We start from the raw sequence: 26,420 nt of genomic DNA on the forward strand, positions 1-26,420 counted from the left end.
TCCTCTCCGCTGCCTTATACTATTTGGCTATAGGTTCAAATCCTGTTCATTCTTATTCTCTTCATAAAAGTCACCCACTGTTTAATACGAATTGGATTTCTATTTCATTTCCTTTCCTTCTCGTCCAGTTCTGCTTTTTCCCATGCTCCCATTTATGCCAACTTTTTTTCCGAAGATTGAGAAGTTCTTTCACAATATCGGAATGATTTCGTTCATGCACTCGATTTAAAATCGTAGCGTGTCTAAAACAAAATTCTGACCCAGAATTTTAGACAGCAATAAATTCTGGATCTAATATCACTTAGTGGTCCCATTTCGTTTTTCCTTGACTTTGAGAAATATTAATTTAATTATATGCGATCCATAAATCCAGTTTTGACGTCCAATATAAGCAAGGGTGTAAATGACTGTAATTTGCTGGTATAGATAGTAATGGTTACAAGTGAGCAAGAATTACCAAGCCACTGTCACATCGTTGGTGTGATTCGTATCCACAATTTTTCGTTGGTGATCGTATCACTTTTCCTTCGCGGTTAACCAGGCTTGTGCATTTACCCTATCTTCCCACTTCATGTCCATTTCAATTTCAAAAATTAAACTTCTTTTGAAGCTAACACTTTTTTTTTCAAATTAAATGCCACTTGCTGTGTACCCCTGAGGGAAAAAGGACATATCATGTTTCTAATCTTGTTTTTTTAACGAATAGTGCCTAGGAAACGTATCAGTGGTGCAAAGATCAATGATTTAAAATCCATGTCATCGCTAAGTGACTTAAAACTAATCTTTAGACCTTATAAGTTTTATATTGATGATGATATCTGCATGAGTAGATGGCAAAGATGAGAAAATATAGAAAAGTTGTATTGAATTCTGTTCTATCTAACTGCACATCACATGGTAGCATAAAATTATTGCACCACCCTAAGGTTAACAAAATTTATATGCGGGTCGTCGAGAGATTTGAAAAAGGTTTTGATACCGCAATTGAGCCGAAAAGAAACATACAGAAGCAAAATGAGAAACATTTTGATCCCTTGGAGGAGGAACACGAAGTTCTAACTTAATGCATGGGTGGAATTCTTTCATTAATTAGCCTGTTTGAGAAACGAACGATTGATTTCGGTGGGTCTCCCAGACGCGACTTGTCTTAGAATGGGAATCATCAAGGTGCATTGGACTGCCCGTAAATGTAATAATACATTTTGAACACGGGGTAAAGATTTCAACTTTCATTTGTCAATTTGATTCCCAGATTCAATTTCAACTGCCGTCGGCCTTAGTTTTCCGTTTTGCCACCTTGACTCCCAGTCCCTTACTATTGCCGTCCGCTCCTTGTGATAGACTCGCGGTGTATTCACCTTTAGCTGCAGAAAATGTGACTAGAATTTTTCCTTAATTGTTCTTTTCGTTCATAAACTATTTTTTAATTTTCGTGGTGATGACTATTAAGATTTTTTTAATCCTAATATATGAATGACTCAATGACATGGATAATCGTGAAAATATCAACAAGCTTTGAAATTCTAAACCTTCGTTTAGTTTAGAAATATTATTTCTGCTCTGTTTTACTTTCTGTTTCCGAATATGAGACGTAAAGTTCTTAGCAAAATGTTGTTGTGATTTTTACTGGTATGCGGGTTTGTACTGTCTGGAAAATAAATACTCGCGTCGACGAGTTCTTCTTCTTTCTCCAGGTATCCGATAGATTAATGTTGAGCCCACTGTATGACGCTGTAAAGATTTTTAGCTCATGATTTTTAAATCTATGGTGTTATAATTTCATCTGTATAGTCATAAATGGAATGGTCCCTGGCAGCGCCAAGTCAAATGGAAAGTAACCGCGATAACTTGGATGGTTACTTCGCGTAATTCTTTAATCCATTTTAAAGTCTTAGATATTAAATATCGAAGATGTTAAATGTTTGGATCCTTTAGTAATATTTAAGGTAGAAGAATTTACATATTGAACGTGACACATTATTTATTTTTCATTGGATAAGTAGAGCGAAGGCTTGTTGAGAATGTCTACTTCCCAGGAACTTACTCTTTCGGCCTTCTCAGTTTTCCGTTGTGTTTTCACCTGCTTCGCTATCATCATGCTATGTTTCTTTTCCTTAGTTGCTATATCCTCACACTTGATTGATTTTCGTAGAAAAACTTCCGTTTCCTGGTCAACCCTACCTTAAATCTATCCCTGCCATTACGATTTCTCTCTCCATCTCTCTCTCTCTCTCACTCACTTTGGAATGCAGGGCAGCCAACGCGTGTCCCTTCAAGCTTCGGTTGGCCGACCTGTCTCGCCTGGTGTCTGTTGGTGTTTTGTGTCAGTCCCTTGCATATGGGTTCAAATGTTGTTTTCTGATTGCAAGAATGCATTACCTCTGTGTTACTTTTTTTTTATTAATTTTTTTAATGTATTCCACAAATTTTGCTAATTTATGTGCCCACTTATGCATTGCTGTCTGTATAATAACTTATCTTTCAGGTAAAAAGTTATCCGTTTTTTATTTCAATGGCTGTATATTTGGACTATTTTGATTGTTCCTTTGTAACTGTATTTGTAACTTTATTAGCATTACCACTGTTAAATTGCTGGTGCTGACGAGGGTGCTGATGAAGTCGATAATTGAGCGAGAGAGATAAGTTTGCGAAATAATTAAAGCCTTTAAAAAAATTAAACTTTAACTTAACGTAAAAAAACAATTTATCTAACAGTGTATTGATATGATCTCAGGATCATGCGGCCAGTATGTGTCAAATTATATAAGACGTATTTCACTCCGTGAGCTTGTAACAAGATGACAATGTATAATCGCTCAGGGACGGCCCAGAACGGTTCTGAAGCCTTATATATTGAGGAATGTTAGAGGTCGTCTTGACCTGAATACTTGAATATTTTTTGCTTTCTAGGGTATTACTTTTGGGTGGCCTTTTATTTTCTATGTTGATTCATTGCCGTTTATTTCTGAGTCACCGTTACTTAAGCTTTCTTGAATCTCGAAATACTTGATAATGATGGATAATCTTGGAATCCAGTGACTTCCTTAGATTTGCATTGCATGGCTTCGTGTTTTCGGAAAATATATATTAATGTGCACTCTTTAGTCAATATCTCTCATTTTTGCAGTTGTCTACATATTGTTATTAAATATCAAAGAATAATCTGATATCCAACACGTGCTTACAATGATGTTAAATTTATATCTGAAAGTAAAAAAAGTGTCAGTTCATTCGGAGAGAATAGATAATTCTATTCATCCATTTTTCCAAGAAATATATTAATGGCCAGGTCAAGCTGAAGAAAACTGTGCGCAACGAGTTTCACTCGGTTGTGACCAATGATTACTCTTTTTGGACGAGACACCCGCTCTTGATGTAAGAAATCCAACTCATGAAGGCGAATAAATGGATAGGTGCAAGGGGTGGTGTGGTTCTCACATTGAAACCCACAGTAATTCCTGTTGTCATCGCCGTCCCTATGTTATACGCTCATCCCCATGAACCAAAGTCGCTATTGCCAACAACGGACAGATATCGAGCTGTAAAACGCGACATTGGATTCCCTTCCGTAGCTTCGCACATTCACGGTTTAAATTAGTTGAAAGATGAAAAGCTGGCCTGGTTGTGATCGGGAATGAATACATGAATTAGCGAAGACCAGAGACCATTTATGAGCGAATAGAAACATGTGCCGTAATGCAACCTTACCGCTGTCAACAGAAGTTGACGTGTTACATTGCCTATACCTGATGAGGTTCTTTGCGATAAAGGAGCCTCATCACGCGTGTCCATTTTTCACTTTTCCATCTGTCTCGAGAAAATTGGATCTCACTTTGGCATTAGATTGTAAATGGGTCTTTCTTCATTTTCGTTTAAAATCTAACACCCACTATACTTAATTTAATTAATGACTAGGCCAATTATTTAAGTCTTAAGGTACACGTCTGCATGTTTTCAAAATTTAAACCCGGTTCGAAGTCATCAACTGACTTCCTAGGGGATGAGTTTTTGAAAGTCGACTATTTAGTTAAAAAATCTGTACAAAGGGAAATCGAAGTATTTGGTTTCATTGCCCTAACACCTGTACATTCACTGTAAGTTGCAGTTCTTGCACTGCCACTGTGTTGGAGTATGAACTGTAGAATTTGAGAATCCGAGGGGGGTCACTAATATTTTCATTCCGTGGAGTTGAATTCGGCACGCAAGAATTTCCAGCCTCAGAAATTGACCTCCGAAAAGTTGATTAGGTAGGCGAAAGTGTGTCGATTACCACGTTGGTCTATGGCACATAATTTTACACTTATGGAGTATGGGTGTAGCTTTACTTGTTTCTCGTGTGCATAAAATGACAAATCTAGTATCCGGTAAATAATTAAAACTGGGTTGGCGGGAGTGTCACCTCTATGTCAACCAAGCTATATGAATTTGTTAGTTGAAACAGGGCGCCGCGACATGACCACTGTATTATTGTGACAGGCGAGGTTGTAAAACAATGATGATGAGGACGTATTTTAATTTGGAGAAAGTAGTGAAAATGTCCTTCAGATAAAAGGAAAGACTAATTAAATAAAGAGAAAGAAAATAAAGGTGTCGACACAATTTCACCCCGAGTAAACTGAAATATATTAATGCTCAACAATTATATATACTTTGCTGCACAACAAGTAGGGGTAAGGGGATTAAGATCTCTCTGTATTATTTAATATTTTCCACAGAAATGTGAATTTAAGCTAGGCAATCATTGCCCAGAGAAGCAAGAATTTTGCTGTTTATTTGGCCAACGATGGAAGAAACAAGGAATAGTCAAAATACAAAGTTTTCTTTGATAGGATAAGCCACTGAAATAAAATGAGCAATGAAAATAGAAATCAACTCTTGAAGACATTTTTGTGTGATGGGAACTGTAGAGAAATAAAGATTTGAAGCAGTGAATATGTGGTGAGATATGATATCAATAGTTCGGAGAAAAAGAGATACTCAGGATGTACTCACAGAAAATAATTGGCATGTAATAGATTTCTTAAAATATTATTGAAAGAAAATATGAATCGGAAAAATTGCAGAACAAAATTTCAAGGGAGATTTATTAAGAGAACATGTATTGGCAAACATAAAGGAAAAGAACTTTGGATGGATTAAGAAGAGGCCTGCTAAAATGAGATCTGCACTGTTGAGGTGACTTAGACTAATCATAGGATTGATGATAATAATGAAAGCAGCAATTGCTGATTGGATTGGAAATTCAGTGTGATAGAAATGAGATGAGAATCGATATACACAAAACAAAGGTTATGCAATTTTCCAGAAAGACAAAGGCTAAGCTTAACATTAAAAAAAAACCATAAACATAGTAATCAACCCGAAGGTCGGTTTGGTAGGTGATGGTAGAGTTCACTCAGTATCCCGACGGCGTGTGAAATTCACACATCAGGGTAGGGGGGCCAGTTCCTTTCCCTGTGCCGGTTATGGTTTCCCAGGAAGATCTGGTACCCGAAAAATCACACCGCTTGGGTGGAGCTGCAGGTTCCCAGAGTCTCTTGCCCGGGAATCGAACCCGGGCAAGACACTCTGGGCACTCTGGGACACCTTCCTTCCGGTCAGCAGTCCAACACTCTACCCCTGGACTACCGCAACCCACCTTAACATTAAAATGGGAGGGAAAAAACTGGAGCAGGTGGAACAGTTTACGTATCTCGGAAGTGTTATGGACCGAAATGGACAAAGTATTAGGGAATTAAGGAAAAGAATTGCTCTAGGCAAAGAGGCTTTCACCAGGAGAAGGGATTTGATGATAGAGATGTTTAGCCAGGATATTTAGAAAAGGTTTGTCAAAACTTGGAAATGGAGTGTAGCTATGTACAGCATCGAAACATGGTCACTGAAGCAGGATGAGGCATAGATTGGAGGCTTTTGAAATGTGGGTGTGCAGAAGGATGGAGAAGGTGAAGTGGATGGAAAGGAAAACAAATGAATTAGTGCTAGGTAGGGTGGTAGGGGAGAAGGGATTTTTGGGAGAAATCATAAGGAGGCAGGAAAAATGGATAAAAAGCATATTGGTCAGCAGTTGGATGTTGAAGACTGTAATAGAGGGGGAATGTTGGATGGGTTGAAGGGAGGGAGGAAGTATTCAGAGATGAAGAGGGGTATGTTATAGAATAGGATGTTGGGTTGGGTTTTTGTCAGGAGAGACAAAATATTTGTTTGGTGGTTGTGTGTATCCAAAGTCTTACCTTAACCGGTAGATTACCTAATGAAAAAAAATAGGATATCAGTTTGACTAGTGAACAAGAATGTGTATTGAAAATGTTACCATGCTGGCAATACCCTATAGATTCTCAAATAATTTCATTGGGGATGATCTCTGTCCAACAGAACTGCTGTATGTCATTTATGTATGGTCAATTGGCCCCTTCTCCAGGCCAGGCCTCTTTTATATGGCCAACATGACATATAAGTACCATTTTTTTGCATATACACTCATGCACCTTGGTCGCCAGTCAATGTAGTTATGGTGGAATTTTATTATTCACTATTAATGAATTACTAGTTTAAATTGGTGTATTATGTGAAAGGTTGTAAAGTATTTGTAATTGCAAAAAACAGAACTTTTGTCACATACTTAAATTGGAAACCTCTGAAACAAGTATTTTTTTAGTATTGTGTTACAGTGAGATATTAGCTTCTCCAGGCAATAGATTGGATCAAATTTAATTTTCATTAATAGCCTTTTTTAAGTTACTAATTATTGTGCGGGATTAGAGGCTACCAGGAGAGATCCAAAGCAAGAAAGAAAAGTTATTGAACTGCATTTTGGAATGTTGAAAATTCTGATAGTATATTAGGCTGGAGAGGTAGAGTCAGGAAAATAATAGGCTTGTTGGATGGAATGAAGGCACATAGGAAGTATGCAGGATTGGAGGAGAATTTATTGTGGAGATTGGTGTCAGGAATTGTAGTATTAGGCAAGGTTTAGAAATGCAGTTGGTGTGTGCCCATCTAAAACCTACCTTAAATGGTATACATTGGCATGGAAAATGTATCCTGTGCTTCTAACCAATTTTATAAGTGATCCATGGAGAAGAAAACCCTGACTTTTATTGAATTGGATGCTTTACATAATGTGCAGTTTTCTCTGTTACTGGGACCTCTTGCCCTATCTTTGTTGTTCATTTTGTAGATAATTTGAGACACCAAGGATTGATGATTTAGGCTGATAGAACATGGGTCACTTAGCAGTACAATGGTGTGGTGCTTCTGGGCGGTTGACATTTACCACCCTGGAGCATCATTCCCATGGCATGACATGTGAGAGCAGGTAGTACATCTGAACACCATCACTATTGGTGGGGGCTCACATCGTGTAAAGTCAGCAGTGCTCCAAACCCTACTTCAAATGCTCATGTACCATAATTCTAATAAAATACAGTTTTGGATAAGGTTTTTCATTTTGCGGCATGGCACAGTGGTACTCTTTAAGTTTCCTCATTCCAGAGACGTTATATTTGCACAAGGATATTACAATACACCCAATTTAACCTTATATTTTAATTGGTAAAAATGCTGCTCATATCATCCATTGTGAGAAGATATTATTGTACTACTTTTTCTAAAATTATGATAATTAAACTATTTAAAATATTAAAAAAATAGTAAACTAGAACTCTCTCAAGGTATACTGACTTTCTATTGACTGGGTAATACATGTGCCTACTCATATAAATTGGATTAATAATTCTGTCCATAATATTTCCAAGTCAAATTGCTCTAAAGAAAATATTTATATTTGAATGAATTCAGGTTTTATAGTGATTTTGGAGGTTTAATGAAAGGCTCAAGAATATCACATTCCATCAGCACCCTTGACCGCATTTTATACTGTACTACACTGCCACTATTGTCCCAAAGTCATCATGCATTCCTTACCATATTTTGTTATGTATATGCATTATGAATAATATTTCGGTCTCTGTACCATTTTGCATTTTGGAATTGTACACAAGGTTATGCATATTGTTGTACAGATAAATTGTATGTTGAGCGCAAGTGGAAATCTTGGATCAAATGCATTCAATTCAACTGTAATAAGTCTGCTTTATCATTTGACTGCCAACATATTGTTGTTTAGCGTTGTGTATGCCATTGGCTTTAAATGTATTTCAAAGAGCTTGGTTATTGTGTTTCGATTGACCCCTTCATAAACATGCTGGTGAGATCCTAAAAAATGTCCCCATGTAACCAGTAATAATTTTCTGTTAATTGTCATTGTTGCCCTTGCATAGCTTTGAATTCAGTCATGCCGGTTTATACTATGAATAAAACCTTGAACCCCCGGTGTCTACTTTGCCTTGGGAAAAGGCGAGAGATAGATAATAATTGATTTACTGCATCCTTTATTTAATACTTAATTGTGAAAAAAATAATTTAAAAAATGCTGACTTGACCAAGGTATCTATGATATGATGGGTATTCACAGTTATATTGCAAATCCACTTCCAAGGAACCATTTTATCCAGTTTTGCAGATTATATGTTGTTATGAAGGTTCAGAAAGTTTTAATTAATTTTTATTGATAATTTGCATTGGGAATGAATTATCTATTTGCAAGTCTCGATTGGAACATTTTAATTAGAAAATAATGCCTTCGGTGGAATTATTGGTTTAATGTCTCAGAAAATGACCATAACTGAAATGATTGCAGTCATGTAAACATTTCAACTCCTTTACTGATTAACTCATTAAAAAATAACATATTAACAAGATATATATGCAAAAGAATGGCCTGGAAATCAAATTCCTAAATGAAGATTAGTTTGACTTTAGGAAAACCAATGGCATAAAATAAGTCATCGTGACCCTGAAAGACCACATAAAGAGGAGAAACTGAAAAAATTATCATTTTTGCCATTCATCAATCTTTCGACAGTCTTTTTGAATGTTTACAAGAATAAGACATTGAATATCTCGATTGAAATAGTTTTTTTTGCAATGGGAGAGAGATATGAAGGTTACATGAAAAGTTATGGTCAGTAATTTAATTCGACCTCAGTATTGAAGTAGCTAAAAGAAAGGTGGATGACAAGTATGTGCTTTGTCATTCATTGTCTTCCATATTTTTTAAAAATATAAGTGAAATTGATGTAAATTTGATGGCAGATGATTGTGCATAGACAATATACTTTCAATGCATTGGTTATGATGTAGAAATTTCAAATGTGAAGTGTGAAAGAGTGATGAGAATAGTTATTGCCATTCATTGACTAATGAATTAATACACTTCAAGACTTGGATATTAGAGAAAATGAAACTAAAGTATTGTTTCAGGATGAAGGAAACAACAAAAAAGAGAATCAGGAAGCGAAAACTAATACAAGTGAAACAACTTTGCTTCCTAGGAAGCAGGATAGTTGGCCACCAATGCCATCCAGCTGAAATGTTATAATGAGCCAAATACCCCAGGCGCAAAAGGTATTAAATCAGAAAAAAGTTGGCTATCAGTTAACATATGTTTGGAAGTAAAAAAGATAGAATTAAAAAAAGTGTTTGTGTATGTATACAAACACACTAACATGCACACAAAAGCTTGTCATGGAATGAAAAGCAAAAGCATGAGCAGCAAAGAAGGTATTGGTGGAAGTAAATGTAGCTCTACTGAAGGATGAATGTGATGAATTGGCTTAAGTGAACCACTGATGTTTGCGCAAGAGAATTAAGTAAGAAGTTACTTGAAAAATCAGTGAAGGAGAGAAACATAGCACATATTTACTTCTAAGAAGGTATGAAACCTCCTGAAAACAATCAAGGACGACAAAATATAAGGGAAGAAGTACTGTAGAAGCTTCCAATGGATGCTTCAAGTAGATACCAGGATATATGTATTAAAATAAAAAAAATACAGATAATGAAGAGGCTTACTAAGAACAGAGTGAAAACTGTATTAAATCAATCTTTGGCTTGATATCTTTTGATGGTGATGAAATTGGGGTGGTCTTGGTCATAATAATATGTGGCTACACATATCCTTATCATGGGCACTTGACTTCAGGCATAGTTTGTTTAAAATAAATGTTCCTTTAAATGAATTTAACAAATCAACTTTAAGCTAATTCAAGTTTCTTCAAACTAATTTTTCAAATCAGATGTAATTGAATATCTGATGTAGGATGTCAGATAGATCTGGAGCATAGAGTTTTTGAATGTGTTGTTGACTATGAAAAGTTTTATATTTCAAAGTCAATGTGCAAATTAATGAATTAATTAATGGGGAATGTATTGTATCCATTTAACGACTGGAATTTATAATTCAGAAAGTGGGTGCATATGTATGCACTAAATTGACTACATGATGAAGAAAAGCATAGCGTTACACTCAATCTTATTCACAATTGCATTATCATGCTATAATAATATAGTTATGTTGAAAGCGTAGACAAGAACCTGATAAATGGGCTACTATCCAAGCTATTGTTATTATTTTAAAGGTTATTTCATGTCTAAAGATAGGTGAGGTTCAAGTTCACCAAATACTAAGTCCTGCAGCATTTTAAATGTACACTTTTGAATTAGCTCCTTAAGGTCTTTAAGGAATTCTGGATTACAAATTAGGCACTTATTTTATGGAACATTTATCTGAAGTTGAGTTCATATGGCTGTGGATGCATATGCAAGTATATTGGCACCATGATCACTCGGTTTATAAGCAAATGATTTCTCATTTGGGGGATTTAGATTGCAATATTTGCCACAGTTAGGATCATTTTTCTGCTTAAAAATACTCATGGCTATCTATCATAAAACTTTATCCATAAAAATGTATTAATTTGGGCTCATGATCATAGGTTTTGCCTGAAAGTACTTTCCCAATCAGGCTAAATTAGGAATTACCTGATACCATTTGTGAATGCATTATTATTTACAAATGATTCTTTCTCAGCACATTAATCATCTAGTGTTCTGAAATGTGAGATTATATAGCTTTTATTTATAATACCTGCTTCCATCAGTTATAATTCCTGGAAAAGTCTGTGTGGGGTATGTGAGGAGGAAATATTAATGGTACTGTAGTGGTTATTTTAGTAGTCTCTGATAACCTTTTATGCTTAGCGGTAATTCCATGGTTTAATTTCAAAGTAGGTGGAGCACTTAGGTCTAAAGTGTTTTATTATGGATCTCGTTTTCACAGCGTTTAACTTTTCCTGTAAAAATGCGTCACAGTTTTGTCACAATAGAAGTTATATCATCTCATATGATAACTGCTGATATCAACCGATTGCAAAACTTGAAATTGATATTACTTTAAATTCTTCTAAATGCCTTTACCCTTTCACTCCTTATGTAATGCCTCTCCTTGAGTGTTTTGATGGATCCCAGGGATGTGTTCTTTTATGTATAATCTACCTAATCCAATTTTTCTGCACTTGCAGAAATTGGACCTATAGAACTATTCCATCATGCATCAGTGGAATTGTTTTGCAAGTGAACATTGTTCAACATTGCATTTTAATAATCTTGCATTGTTTCTGTTGTTGTAAATATATTCTTTTAATTTTTTTGCTTATTGTTGTGAGAATTAGTGCATTACATATATATAAATGTATTTTTTTTCTCTTTCTCTCTTTCTCTTTTCCTCTCTCTTCTTCACTCACACAATTGATTCCTTGGATTACCTCACTTGACGAATAAACTTTTGTCTCCATTCTCTGTACTCACTGCTTTCTCCCCTATATTTGTAACACCTAAACTAAATTCTATTAACACTCTCCAACTTTTTTTTAATATTCTAAAATATTACTAATTAACTGCTTATCCTGCATTTAACTAAAATATGCCAATAATGTCCCTACTTCATTATCTATCTCCCTTAAAATAATAACATTCAAAATTTTCAATGCTTCAATATAATTGCCATATCTCTGTAATTGTTATGTCCCACTGAAATCACGAAACATTTTACACAAACTGGCGCATAAAACATTATACATAAAATGGTGCCTTACCAATCGTACTGAAAGGCGGAGAGTGCGAAGCACAAGTGGGAGATGTACTCATTCTTCTCGCCGACGTTCTGTGACCACTGTGGCTCCATGCTTCATGGGATCTCCAACCAGGGACTCAAGTGCAAAGGTAGCTACTTTGAAATGTCCGCCTCAAATATCTGCTTATGGTAAATCTCAAAATACTGCTTATTGATACATGATCAAATATCTTTGGTTTATAATTTGAGCCAGCGTGTCACTTTTTGTGTGCAAATTGACCTTTTCCAATTGTTTAACTATTTTTATGAAAAATGCTCAGGTTTTCGACCTAATAGAAAAATTAGGAAATTTAATCACAATTAATGGTGCTTCCTAAAAAGCTCCATATTTGAAAGTTCTCAATTGTAAGTGAATATTCTAGTCCTGCAATTAATTTTATCTTGAAACACTAATTAAGCCTGTTACAAATTAAAAGTTTGTCAGTTCTAAATAAAAACATTCACTCTGTTGAATTATTTGATTAATGAATTTTACTTTGGATGAGGTTAACTAATTAAAAGCTGATTAAATGTGACTTAAATACTATCTAAAACTTTAATTTATGTTGAAATATCCGGCAAGGCCTCAAGTGAAGTAAATTCAGGGACTTAGCCAGTGCTTATGCCTTTTGTTTACGAGTAATTTAGTTTGAGAATGCATAAAAATATAATTTGGATATTAGCTAATAGATGTATGACTGCCTCAAGTTCTGCATATGATTTATTGCAAAATTTGGTTGCATTGAATGAAACATTTTGAATAGCGCGCTTTATTTTAATAGCTATAATCTAGGGGAGAGTTAATGTTATGTAACTGGCACAAAGACTTTTAATACTTGCTTAAAGTTAGATGTTCAACAGGACAGTTAGATAAATTCACCATGAGACAATTTTCAATTTTGTTGAATTTTTAAATGTAATTTTTGTTTCATAAAATGTTTTCACATTCATAATATCTTCTCTATATGGCATTAAACCATATGGAGATCTCAAACTTGATCAAATAAATTAATCAATCTATATAAAAACCGGTATTTTGAGAGAGCAGAAAAATGTACTCTTGTTTGGCCTTCACATCTATCTAGATGAAATGAATGGATTCTATGATGTGGCTGGAAACTGCATATTTTAATATTTAATTGCTGTTTTAACCATAGCGTGTGACATGAACGTCCACAAGAGATGTGAGGAGAGTGTGCCGAATTTATGTGGATGTGACCACACAGAGAGGCGGGGCAGGATAGAGTTGAAGATATCATGCTCTGGCAGCAAGCTGACTGTGGATAGTAAGTGATTGATCATATCTTCAAGAGATTAATATTATTTGAGTTGGAGGTATTTGAGTTCATGTGTATATATTTATTTACTGTTGATTGAGTCCTTGGAAAATATCATAACTAAGGTTTATTGCCTAAGTGATAATTTTATTTTCTGCCTAAAAGTATTTTTGTCTTTTTTCCTCTTTCCCTTTTTTGTCTTTTAATGGTAATTTTGGTGTGTGATTTTGCTGTTATCTGATATAAAGTGATTTTTTTCTTGATGTGACTATCTTTAACTATAGAGTAACAAGCTTATTACTCAATGCTGTTTATGCAACTTATACATATGCTAAGATTCAAAAGATACAGTGTAAATGATCATAAGTTATGTAGCAGGGAGAGACAAAGGGTTGGTTTTGGGAAAACAATGGTTTTGGAAAACTTTTCAATACAACATTCCCAGTGTCATAAATGCATTAGAATGTGTAAAGTTTATTTTTTTGGCTATAAATATTACGACATGTTTATTCCTTGATTTATATTTCTGAGGCCATTGTTTTTTCATGTATCCACTTTTGTGTAAGTCATAATTAACTTCAAACCTCTCTTTATTGATAAGGCCAAGCATTTTATAACATACTCATTTTCACTTATGAAGAATGACGTTGCACAAACTATGTATATCATATGGAGGTGAATACAAAGAATATACTTTCTCTGTCCACTTCCCTGAAACTTTCAACAGTTATTGTGGTGTGACTTACCTATAAAGTGTGGAAAGGGATAAAAAAACATCAACTTTCCATCCCCTTACTATTGCAGAAAGACCTCCCATTGCATGGCAAAAAAATTATTCAATATCACCACTACCACAAAACTGGTTAGTCTTTCATAGATAATCCCCAGCTCAATTAATGTATACATGGATAATCAGAATTCTTAATTTATTTTTATTTCTGTGGTAAAAATTTGAATTTTTGATGTTATGCTTGAGGATACATTCAATATTAAGTGCAATGTAAGGAACATTAAATATTACCCTCTTCATTCTGGCATTACAAAATTTACTTGAAAAAGAATGGTTTCAAGTTGATTGAATTTATAAATGTTCTTTGAGTTCTTCATTATTGAATTTAGTACCTGTTTTTAACTACTTTACTGCAAACTCCCAGATAATTTAAAAATTCTTAGTTTATTAGAAATGTGCTTATTTCCTCTTTACAGTCATCCAAGGTCGAAACCTAATTCCAATGGATCCTAATGGTCTTTCTGATCCATATGTGAAGCTCAAACTTATTCCTGGTGATGATAAGGGGGACAAAGTGAAGCTTAAGACTAAAACTATAAAGGCATCACTTAATCCTGTGTGGAATGAGACTCTTGTTTTGTAAGTACTTTGATGATTTATCTATTAAAGTTAGCGCATGTGCACCTTATTACATGGTGATTACTATTATTTTTTATCACAGCATTCCTAAAATCCTGTTAAAAATAGCTTCAAATTCCTGTACAAACAAAGTGTTAACAATATTAATTTCTATATGGCATGTGATCATAAAAATTATGAATTTGAGACTACAAGATTGAAGCAATTTTTTAACTCTAGCAATTATATATGAGTAGATTTTATTGTAATGCCTGTCAATATTTCATAAAAGAGCATCAAATATTATATTTTTGCAAATTTGGGCAGAAGGATGAATTCCAAAAATAGCTCATTTATATACATGGTTTGTATAAAAAGTATCAAGAAAAGTTATGGGGAATAAAGATTTATTTAAGATATTGCTACAATGCCTCAAAATTCTTCAAAGTACATCCCTTGAGGGCCGATACATTTTTTCCAGTACCTTTTTCATAAATGAAAGGCTCTCTGGTGGACGGATTCTGGAAGGTCCTTAAGGGTACACGTGCAAGCATCCTTGATGATACTTAGGGTCCCATGGTGTCCTTTGAGCAAGGATTTCACTTTTGGGAATAAGATATAGTCTGCTGGTGCCAAGTTGGGACTTGAAGGGGGTTGGGGAATCATTACGATGCCATTGCAGAAGTTCTTCGCAAGGAGACACTCGACTCTGCTCTTGGTCGTTCGTCAAAACATTCAAGATGAGTTTAGCATGATTTTCACATTACCACATTTACAGTGATAATGGTGTTCACTGTCATGCTATCAATGTCATTACAATCTCTGTTAATGTGCACACTTAACCTGACGGTCTAATGTAAGCACTTCATTCACATATTAGGAAAAAGTTATTACCGATACTTTTTATACAAACCTTGTATGCATCTAATATATCTCTTTCAACATGCATTAAAACATGCCTTTATTCAGAAAACACCAATATATATTGATATATGTTCATTGAGTGCCCAAAAATTATTGTTTATCTTCTGAAGTTTTTGCTAAATGTAGTGGAATAGAGGACAGTGATTTTGAAAATGTGAAACTGTTATTTTCACTTAACCTATGATTAATCATCATATTAACAAGAATATGATTATATTCTACAGTTTCAGGCTTCACTTTCTGGAAGTATTTAATATCATAGTAAAAAGACTTTGTACTTATCCACAGATCGTGGAAATCTGTGGAAAAGTAGTCTTTTTAGTATGGAAGAATATGATTAGTGATATAAAGTAATGAATGCTTTGCTAGCCAGTGGTTTTTGATTTAGCTTAGGGCTGGGGGGTTATAGGTGAAAATCTGTGCTGAGGTTTGTATAGACATCCACAGATACTCTCAAACTGTGCAATGTTCTGGGAAGTAAATTTTCCAAGGAAACCTTAATGTTACAGGCAAAGGAAGTGCTCCTTAAATCATGAAAGAGCTGTCATAGTGAAAGTCATAATTCTAATTATTAAGCAAATACTTGGAAATGATATATGCTGCTTCTACAAATTTTCAGTTCTAGGGAGGAACATACGTAATGAATTGGTATTATGCTTTCAAAGTATTCCGAATGTAATGGTCTTTCTTTTTTTCTTGCTATGCAAAGCCTCATGCTGGTACACCTTAATTCTGAGAAAAATAGGTGCCTTGATTAATTAAAATGGTTTGGAGTTGGCATTAATGTGTCATTTGTTTACAGGGAGCTTAAGCCAGAAGATAAGGATCGCAGGCTACTTGTTGAGGTATGGGATTGGGACAGAACTTCAAGGAATGATTTTATGGGATCTCTGTCATTTGGGATCTCGGAGCTTCTCAAATCTCCAGGGCCAACCCAAGGTTGGTTCAAGCTTCTCACCCAAGAGGAGGGTGACTTTTACAACGTTCCTGTCCCAGAAGAAGGGACAGATCTGGCAACTCTGAAGACTCAGATGAGGGTGAGTTATTTAATGGATTTGTCTCTCTTGGCTAAACTCTGCACTGAAAGTATTCTTAATTTAACCACTGCTATTGTTTATTTTTGTAAATTTATCTTCAAATATCTACATTATTTTGATGCTACCAGTTGATCAAGATTAATGATGTATTGTTTTAAATGTTGCCCCCTTATTTTTCCCAGCCAAGATACCACCACATTCCACATTTTGACACAATACTCGTAATTGGCATTATAATGCAGTTATAGTCTTATAACATGAATATATTAGAAGATGAGACTTTGAGAACTTTATCGCCCTGATTGGACTAAGTACAATACATTAATATTTACAGCAGAGAATACTGTATTCATATAATTATAAAATGAAATATTTGTGAAAAGTTGTCTTAGAATGATGCAGATCACCTAATGCATACTATTAACTGTCCAAAGGTTGCCAACATTATAGGTTATCCTGGACATGTTGACTGGAAAAATTGAGATATTCTTACATGCAGACTTTTATGAACATTGTATGTTTAGTTAATACAGGAAAACTGGTGGTATATTCCTATTAAATTGATAAAACATATGCTAACCAGGGTATGGGAACATTCAGGTCAAGATAATGTAAGTGATGTATAGTTCAAATGCTGGTGAAGACTCTTTGGGGAACCATCAAAAAACTCAACTGGCTGCGTTTCTGGGTCCCTACCAGATGGAGCAGAGAATGGAATAAGAATGGAGGAGCACTTGAGACCAAAATCGCACATATCATTCAATGACCATAGGATCAGAGAGAGGAAAGTATGATTAGCATCTGATGTCAAGGACAAGGTAGATACTCCAGGGTTTGCAAAAAGAAATAGCCCAATGGCAATAAAATGTTATAAATTATCAGTATCTTCAAGAAATAATGGAAAATAATGGTGCAAAATCTATTATTTGCATTCTAATGTACAAATACTAACCACCTAGTTGGAATTACTTCTCTTCATATTTCATATGGTAAAGACATAATGCCTTGAAGAAATAATATATACACTTATTTATGTGAAGATGTGATCCCTAGATTTACCACCTCTAGCAAGAAATTACTAGTTGGTATCAGAAGGATTCAAAGCATAATAAGAACTCATGCAACTTTAGGCACTAATCTCACCAAATTAAGAGAAGATTATTGGTGCTTAGCCATAGCTCCTGTCCCAAACTTGGATGGTATTAGTTGTTTGCAGCAAAAGATACTCATCCAAATGAAGAGATTAATTATTAAATTTGAGGGTAACTGTGGAAACAATCACTGTGCTCGAGACAACAATTTACCAAAGAAGAAATGCCAAGGTGAAGGAATTAAAACTTGGGGAATTTTTATGCCTGGGGGGAGAAGCATAGAGAAAAGCAGCATGGAATGATTTAGATTAATGAACGATAAATAAGAAGAGAAAGACGAGAGAAGTTCTGCTGTTAAAAAGTTCTTAAGCATCAAATTTTTAATTTATGGTGTTAGTAGTAGGTGCTAATATTTGGATAGAAAAATAATAAGGATAGGTTCATACAAATCAATGAGTTGAATTAAGAAACATTTCTTTAAGCAGATTAAATTTAATTTAAGGATTAAATTTTGCCATGGTAATCATTGTATATTTTCTAGAAGAATTATTCATGGACCTTGTTTTCAAATTGCAGAAGACTTCAATAACTAAGAAGGCTCCACCAGCACCTGATAAGGAAGTTCCTCACAATATGGGCAAGAGAGATGTGATTCGAGCCACAGATTTCAATTTCCTCATGGTATTAGGCAAAGGGAGTTTTGGAAAGGTGTGTAAGGATGTTATTCTCTGGGTTTTTCATTCAAGTGTTTACATTAAATAGTAAATTATACTTTTTTGAATATTATTTTTACTTTATTAAAAATGTATTGCTTTGGTCCTCTGTTGATGGGGTCATAATTCATTCTATCATCATTTATTGGGATGTTGGCAGGTACTCCTTGCTGAAAGAAAAGGTACTGATGAACTTTATGCCATTAAAATTCTCAAGAAGGATATTATTATCCAGGATGATGATGTTGAATGTACAATGGTGGAGAAGCGAGTGCTTGCACTGTCAAGCAAGCCTCCTTTCCTTGTTCAGCTTCATTCATGCTTCCAAACTATGGCAAGTATTCCTTTATTTGTAATCCAAAATTTCTTCTATTTATTTTCATTATAATGAACCTTAACGAATTAACTATAGATGTTTGAAAATGTTTTTATTTTGACTGGAATTCGAGAATTTGAAAACCATATTTTGGTGATTCCTGTCCGTATTATATTTACTTGGTGATCCAAATTTCCACTTAGTCTCATGAAAGCTGAAAAGCTAAATTAAAAAAAAACTTTAAGAAGCTTTTGAAAATAGGATATTAGCAGCGTTAATATTTTTCTATCATTTGATGAAATAATATATGCACCAAGTGAAAAATGTGAGTACATCTGCAGTTCCATAAAGCATGGCATTCATATGAGATAAAAAAATACAAGAGATTTCATATTTAGATAGATATTTCATAACATACCTTTCTACAGATTCTTCTGAAAATGTATTTGGCGATCAGTTCATTCAAAGTTTAAGCAAGTCATCTGAGCTGCAAAACTATGGTTCAATTCCTTGGTGAGGACAATGCCAATTTTTTGGGAGAGCTGCCATTTAATTGGTACTGACACACGAAAATATAATATATAAACATAGGTCATTCAAATGGTATCACTGTAGTTCAGAATGAGAGGTCTCTCCTGTCCCATGATGTGAAGAACTTAGAGAAAGATCTCTTGGGAGTCCATGTTGGAACATATGAATACAATGGGGGCAGCTGCCATATATTCCTTGCGTAAAAGTTTGAGTTCTCCTCATAATCTCTGATTGGAAAGTGAGAACTGCATTATTATCACACTTCTATTCTCTGGCAAGTAGTTATCTCAGTGCAACCAAAAATGTTGTGTGTTGTGTGTTATGCTACTAGGAAAAAACCTTAATTTTCCTCTTTGAAGATATGCTACATTTTTTGGCTGTCCTGTATCTCTGCAGCATTAATATTCTTAACTGCAAATGGAGAATCAATTAATGATCCAAGAGATCAAATAACCTTTTTTGAAGGATCTGATTGCTCAAAGTGTTTCAATTTCACCTGTGGAGATAATTAAATAGCGCAGTAGAATGAATGATCTTTCCAGGCACTTCCACTTTTTCTTTTATTGGAAGTTGGTCCAATTCACAGTTAATGGCCTGACTTAAGGTCCCCTCTTTGAGAATTTTTAACTTTACTTCTATGTCCATTAATTTCTATTCAATGAGATGAATTGTTTGGTTGATGGAGCTTTCAAAATGTAATGAATTCCATTAGAGGAGTACAGTTCACTGAAGCATATGCTGTCCGGAGTTACATCATCTGAATTTCTGCTGGTTTTGTTTTTTAGAAAGGCTACCCCTCCCCTGCATTCCCACTATCCAATGTTTTAGTTATTCCAGGAGATCTTCAACATAGATGGCTAGGTAAACTTTTAACTCAGATCTGGAGTTCCAATTCATGCAAAAAGGCATAGAAAATGTAGTAGTCACCTTCCTTTTACTTTTAAAACTTGGATACACTTATTTCAAAAATTCAATTTTGCAATTTTTTCAATTCAATCAATTTATTTGATTCAGTCATGAATTTATTGTGCAATATTTATCATCTGCAGGATCGCCTTTATTTTGTTATGGAGTATGTAAATGGAGGAGATTTAATGTTCCAAATTCAACAATGTGGAAAATTTAAGGAACCTGTTGCAGTGTAAGTACTCGAGTATAGTCTTTTTGATGGTATGTTTCATATATGACTGAAAAAACAAATGTATCAATTTAAAAAAATATTATTAATCCTATTGAATAATGGATATCAGCATTACTTTGGAATTTCAATCCAGTATCAGATATGTGATGGCAGTAATCAAGATGTACTCTTGAAGAAAAAAGTAGATATTGGCAATAAATAAATTTGAGAAAAGTTTTTCCAAAAATATTTATTTTCTGATATTATCTTCCGGGAAAGAAAAATTATTTATTTCTATTGTTGTATGATTCTCTGTGAATCATTTTGTAATCAGGTGTACATGGAAAATGAATTAATTGAATAACATTTTTAATGCAAGTGCAGTTAGGGCTCATTATAACATGGCCAACTGGATCAATGTGTGACACTAATGAGAGTGAGAGCACAGTGAACCTAACCAGCTCAAAAATTCAAAACTGCTGCAAAGCTGGCACTGGCATGAAAATATAATGAAGTTTCTATCCTTTGAGAATTATAACAATGGATTTGGTTTCAATATGTAATGTGAAATATTGAAATGCACTATAATATTCGTCAGAGTTCTATAATATCCTTCAGATGGGAGTCATATAGGTAAAGGAGGCAAGTTTGTAAATTAAGTTTAATCCTATAGACAAGTGGAAATATAGAAATAAAATGATGAAGATGTAATAGCCTAATTCACTTCCTGTGAACAATTGAATGCTACATAATTAATTTCTTAGTATTAATGGAAACCATTGAGTTAAATCCTCTGTTTTCTGACACACAAGAAAAAACGTTATTTATAATAATATTACTTTCTGTAACATCAACAGAAGCTTTGGAAACAAATTATGCAGTTGCAAAAAAAAATCATTTAATATCTAGTTATTCTAAAACAGCAGGATAGCCAAATACATGTTTGTGTTATTGAAAATTATTCTGCTGGAAGCTGTGCAATGAAGTTATCACAGATTTCCATGGCTATTTATTGTTATTATTGGTTATTTATTGTTAGCATTAAATGCCTTCTCAAAATTTATGAAACAAGCAAAAACTTCATAATTGCATTATATGTTCCTCTATATTAATCAGCTCATTACTGCTCTGGCATCATGCATGGCTCTCATCCTCCTGAAACCATGCATCATCCCCTGAGTTATTATTTTCCCTTCTCTCTATTCCTTTATTGACCCTCCCAAGGACCATTTCATTTTGTGCAAAATCAAACTTATTGTTCTCTAGTCTTCACATATGCTGTCTTGCCCTTTTTTGAGATTGGAGGATGCTGATGAGGAAAAAAATTTTTGACCAAATTCCTTCCTCATAAATGCTATGTTAATCCATAAAAGCCAATTGTGGTACCCCACTAAAAAACTACCCACCATATTGTCCTAAGCACTTAAGTAGGAGAAGTAACATGGGAATGTTATCTATCCCACTGGATTTATTTGATTTCAATTCCTTTAATGTTCTGACTCTCTTGAAAACATGTTCCTCTGGACCTAAGCTATCCCCATCTGGTGCTCCCGTTTTTTGTTCTGATTAATGCTTCTACGTTCCAAATCCTCACCTGTCTGTCTTCCCTGTTTTATCATCTTGAATCTGACAATAATCTTCAATAGTACTAAATTTTAATCTAAATCTTCATTCACTTCCAAGAAACTGCAAGTTAATCATGCTGTGTCTAAATCTTTGCCTGACCATAATGTAGTCTAACTGATCTCTTTTTTAATCCTGGAAGATTATCCATTATACTTATGCCTAATGTGGTGTTTGAACCAAGTTTTCGTTATGATTAAACCATATCTCCTGTAGAACTCTATTTCTTTATCCCAATGGTCATTCCTTGTTCCTAAATTATGGTTTCATACTTCACTACCATCTCTCTCTTCACCCACCATCACATTTAAATCCCCCATCAATATGGAATGATTTCTCCGAGGGAATGCTTTATAGTCAAGTTTAAGAGGTTGGATTAATAAAACAGTCGTAATTGCTTGGATAAAAAAAAAACTATGGAATATTGGTGGTAGTGGAAGTACTGTGCTGCATGTAAGAACAAGTGACTGACATAGGAGCAGTTATTTTGAACATGTGACTAGATGGAGTTTTTGCACTTTTTTCTCGTCCTTGTGCCTACCTAAATGCATTAGTTATGTGTCTAAAATTTGTGAAAACCCAAAAATCTATGCTAGAATATCATAGACCCTCCCTTTTACTCTGCTATTTAATCACTGCCTGAATTGCCTCGCGACGTTTGTCAGGATTTGAGTTGTGAAAAGATGTATGTATCCAAGGGAAATGCAAACCAATAATGCATGACTGCATTCATGTATACTAGAGTAAAAAAAATTGCAATTTTGATGAATTACATATTATGGTCTCCTGAGGTATTGACAAGTTAAGCATCACTACAGGTCCCAATCTGTTACTCTCTGCCTAGTGGCTTGGATTACCACATGATAGCTAGTCTCTTAGTTTGTATTTTTAATGAGAAGGATTTTACTTCTTGAGGATCATGACTAATACAATTATTTTCATAACATTGCAAATGTTTAATATATAATAGGGCACCATGCCTATTACGAGGGTCGGCTGAAAACTAATGCACACATGCTTGTAGACCACAAACAAAATGACCTTGAAAAGCACCCCTGGTAGCATCTGAAAGTAAAATTCCCCCTCAATATATATGTGCAGGTTTGAGGTCGTTTCATTCATCCAGTGTATTTCAAGAAGTGGAAGTAGGGAGATGTGTTCTAGTGTTATGTTAATGCTAGTTAAACAGCCTGCTGTTATCAAATTTTTAATTGCTGAAAAAGTGACTCGTACTGCAATTCTTCATCATTTGAAGGCTGTTTATGGTGCCAATACTGTTGATAGGTCTACTGTATATCGATGGTTAGTAAAATTTTGTGGCTGCGAGCCTGGAAAAGCCAAAACTGTTGATGAAACATGCAGCAGACATCCGATCACTGCCACAGACGATAAGCATCGCAAACTTGTCGAAGATTTGATTCAAAATGACTGGTAAATCATTCAAAAGTGTATTGCAAACCATATTGGAATATCCAAGGAAGAAGTTTGTCATGTTAAAGGCAGCCTGGTGCCAATAATCTTGCAACATGACAACGCTTGTCAACAAACCAATATTTCCCAGCACATTCCAAAAATTCATTTAATTGGTGCAATGTGTTTAAAGATACAATAAAGGGCCTCTGTGCCTGCTGATGGTGAATCAATGAAAAGTCAAAAGTTATTTGGGTAATAGTTCAACTTTGACGCAGTTGCCTCATAGCTGTCTACTGACTGTTTATGTCTTCTGACTGACTTCTTATTACTAGCTGAATTTTATTATTCACAGGTTCTATTCAGCAGAGATAGCTATTGGACTGTTCTTCTTGCAATCTAGAGGCATTGTCTACCGAGACTTGAAGTTGGACAATGTTCTTCTTGATCAAGATGGGCACATCAAGATTGCTGATTTTGGAATGTGCAAAGAAGGCATAACTGGAGACAAAACAACCAAGACCTTTTGTGGAACACCAGACTATATTGCACCAGAGGTATTTATTTAAAATATGACCTAAAATTGTTAATAATTCATTTTTAAGTGAGGTAAACTATTTTCAGCCATTGATGGATAATTGCAGAGTAAATTCCTGGTAAATTTTAATAAATTGCCTAATGATTTTGGATGGGCCTCTGGTACTCATGTGATGAAAAATGATGGGAATGAATAAGTTTAATTCAGTATTTAAAATTATGCCTACCATAATAAATGTTGGCATCCATGCTCCATCTTGGAAAGCTAACTGAATAGATTTTTGAGTAGTTTTCAGTCAAGTTATATTGTATGTTTAACACGGTTTGCAACTTTTAGCCTTAAGCTATATAGCGATTTGAAAATTTGTAATTTTTAAGGATTAAAATGTTCTATTAATTTTCAGCATTCATAAATTAAAACTTTCTGCAAGTAAACATTTCGTTTTAAACAAAATAAACTATAGACATACTGTCAATGCCCGATGATGCATAACTATTGCTTCTCAATGGAGATTTCCATTCATTTTCAAAGTCTGTTTTGTAAACTTTGTATTGTTCTATACCCACTTTTTGTGGCATTTTCTCATTTAAAGCTATTAAAATATTATTATATTAATGATTTAGTGTTGTGATATTAGTGCACAGCATACTGGAAGGTTTCAGAATATTTATTGGTGATATTGTTCACTGTATGTGTAACTCTTTTTCAAAGTCTGCAAGTATATCATTTTAAATCAGACAGTTATCCTTGTCCTGAATTAATATAAAAAGCTTTTCTTCTTGGGTTTAAACCATTAAAATGAGGCTTTACTATAAAACTAGATTGATCAATCCAAAGTTTGATTCAATATTTGATTACTATACTAGTACTAAACATCATCTGAAATCCACACTTGAGAGTGTAGTGACGACCAGTTCCTTTTCCTTGGCCACTAGTAGTTTGCCAGGAAGTTCTGATATCCAATAAAACATACAGCTTGGGTAAAGCTGGAGAAGCCCAGAGTCATTGATATTTTGGGAAATGTTTTCATATAATGTGCTAAATAATTGAAGGGCTTCACAAATTTTGAAATAAGAACTTGGAAAAATATCTTTTTAGTTTCATTTTGTTTACTAATGCATGAAATTTTGAAGCGCTAATTGCTGCACTTATATCTTTCTTTAAGATTATTCTATACCAGCCCTATGGAAAGAGTGTAGATTGGTGGGCCTATGGTGTCCTCCTGTATGAGATGCTTGTTGGCCAGCCTCCTTTTGATGGCGAGGATGAAGAGGAACTCTTTGCAGCCATCACTGATCATAGTGTCTCCTATCCTAAATCTCTCTCTAAGGAAGCCAAGGAAGTGTGTAAAGGAGTAAGTAGCCATCACTGATCTAGTAACTCCTGTCCTAAATCTCTCTCTAAGGGTGCCAAGGAAGTGTGTTAAAGAGAAAGTAAAATGATGCTTAGGAGTATAAATATCCAATACAGCTGTCCCTTCTGGTTACCAAATTTATTCAGCCTTTTGATGTATGCAAATAAATACGTCCTTAAGATCCACAAACATTTAATGTACCATGTACATGTATTTACAAATGGCAGGTGAAATCACTGAATCTAGATAATGAATGATTTTATGTATAACTTTGTCATAAAAGAAACTAAGATTTTTATTTATTTAGCCCTTTCACTTATGCATGCTTGACAATCCACATATTCCTCCTTTCATTTTTAACCTTCCATGCTCAATAATCAAATGTTGCCGTTTTTTTCTTTACTTGTTGTGTAGAACCTTGCATTCTCCTTTTTGATCTTCACTTTGGATTTACACTGCTTGAGTACAAAGTTATATATATATTTTTTAGTGTTTTTGTTATATATTTGGCTATTTCTTCCAATAATGCTTTTGCTGATGAAATATTTTGAAGCGTGGCACAATATGCAGTCCAAGAAATTTTCTAATGGCATCAGTTTAGGCATCAATACAGTTGAATAACTGATCGAAGCACTTTTCCACTTTATATCAAGTGGAAAAGTGCTTCGATCAGTTATTCATTATGTTCTACTTCCACCACATCACGTCTGAAGCTACTCAATTTGATCAATACAGTTGTTACAATGTCAAGTAAGTGCCTTTCTTTCAAGCATAATCAAAAGTCATCCCTTAATTATCCTGCTCCTTCAGCTTTTCTTCTCTCTGTGCAACACTTGTCAAGCAATTCTCTGATGACTATCAAATAGAATTTTGAAATACTCATCTTTTACCTTGTTGCTACTTGAATTTTCAACGTTGCTGCATGAATGAGGGATATTTGAGTGATATGTGCTTCCCCGGCAGGGAATTTTCAATTATAACTCTATTACTGTCAACTATGTGAAGTTAAAATTAATACTAAGGCTACCAAGATGTCTATCTGATGAAGGATCCATGCTGCTCTTGGGAAATACCGTCGCGTAGGTTGATTGTTAAACAACTGTTTCGCCCTCAGTCCTGGAGGTCAAA

At 34.5% G+C, this 26,420-nt stretch overlaps 1 protein-coding gene across 1 annotated transcript in view; it reads left to right on the plus strand.

The window, feature by feature from the left end:
• The window catches only part of Pkc53E (Protein C kinase 53E), a 301,767-nt gene that overhangs the window by 265,677 nt on the left and 9,670 nt on the right, over positions 1–26,420 (plus strand). Inside the window, exons 4-12 of the mRNA XM_071587375.1 lie at positions 12,009–12,120; positions 13,168–13,296; positions 14,494–14,656; positions 16,362–16,596; positions 18,264–18,395; positions 18,561–18,734; positions 20,297–20,388; positions 23,756–23,957; positions 25,104–25,292. Coding sequence (XP_071443476.1) covers positions 12,009–12,120; positions 13,168–13,296; positions 14,494–14,656; positions 16,362–16,596; positions 18,264–18,395; positions 18,561–18,734; positions 20,297–20,388; positions 23,756–23,957; positions 25,104–25,292 — 1,428 coding nt within the window. The remainder of the gene's footprint in view (positions 1–12,008; positions 12,121–13,167; positions 13,297–14,493; positions 14,657–16,361; positions 16,597–18,263; positions 18,396–18,560; positions 18,735–20,296; positions 20,389–23,755; positions 23,958–25,103; positions 25,293–26,420) is intronic.

This window comes from Hetaerina americana, unplaced genomic scaffold (assembly GCF_022747635.1).
Source record: "Hetaerina americana unplaced genomic scaffold, ioHetAmer1.1.p SCAF_1, whole genome shotgun sequence".
NCBI classification, from domain to species: domain Eukaryota; kingdom Metazoa; phylum Arthropoda; class Insecta; order Odonata; family Calopterygidae; genus Hetaerina; species Hetaerina americana.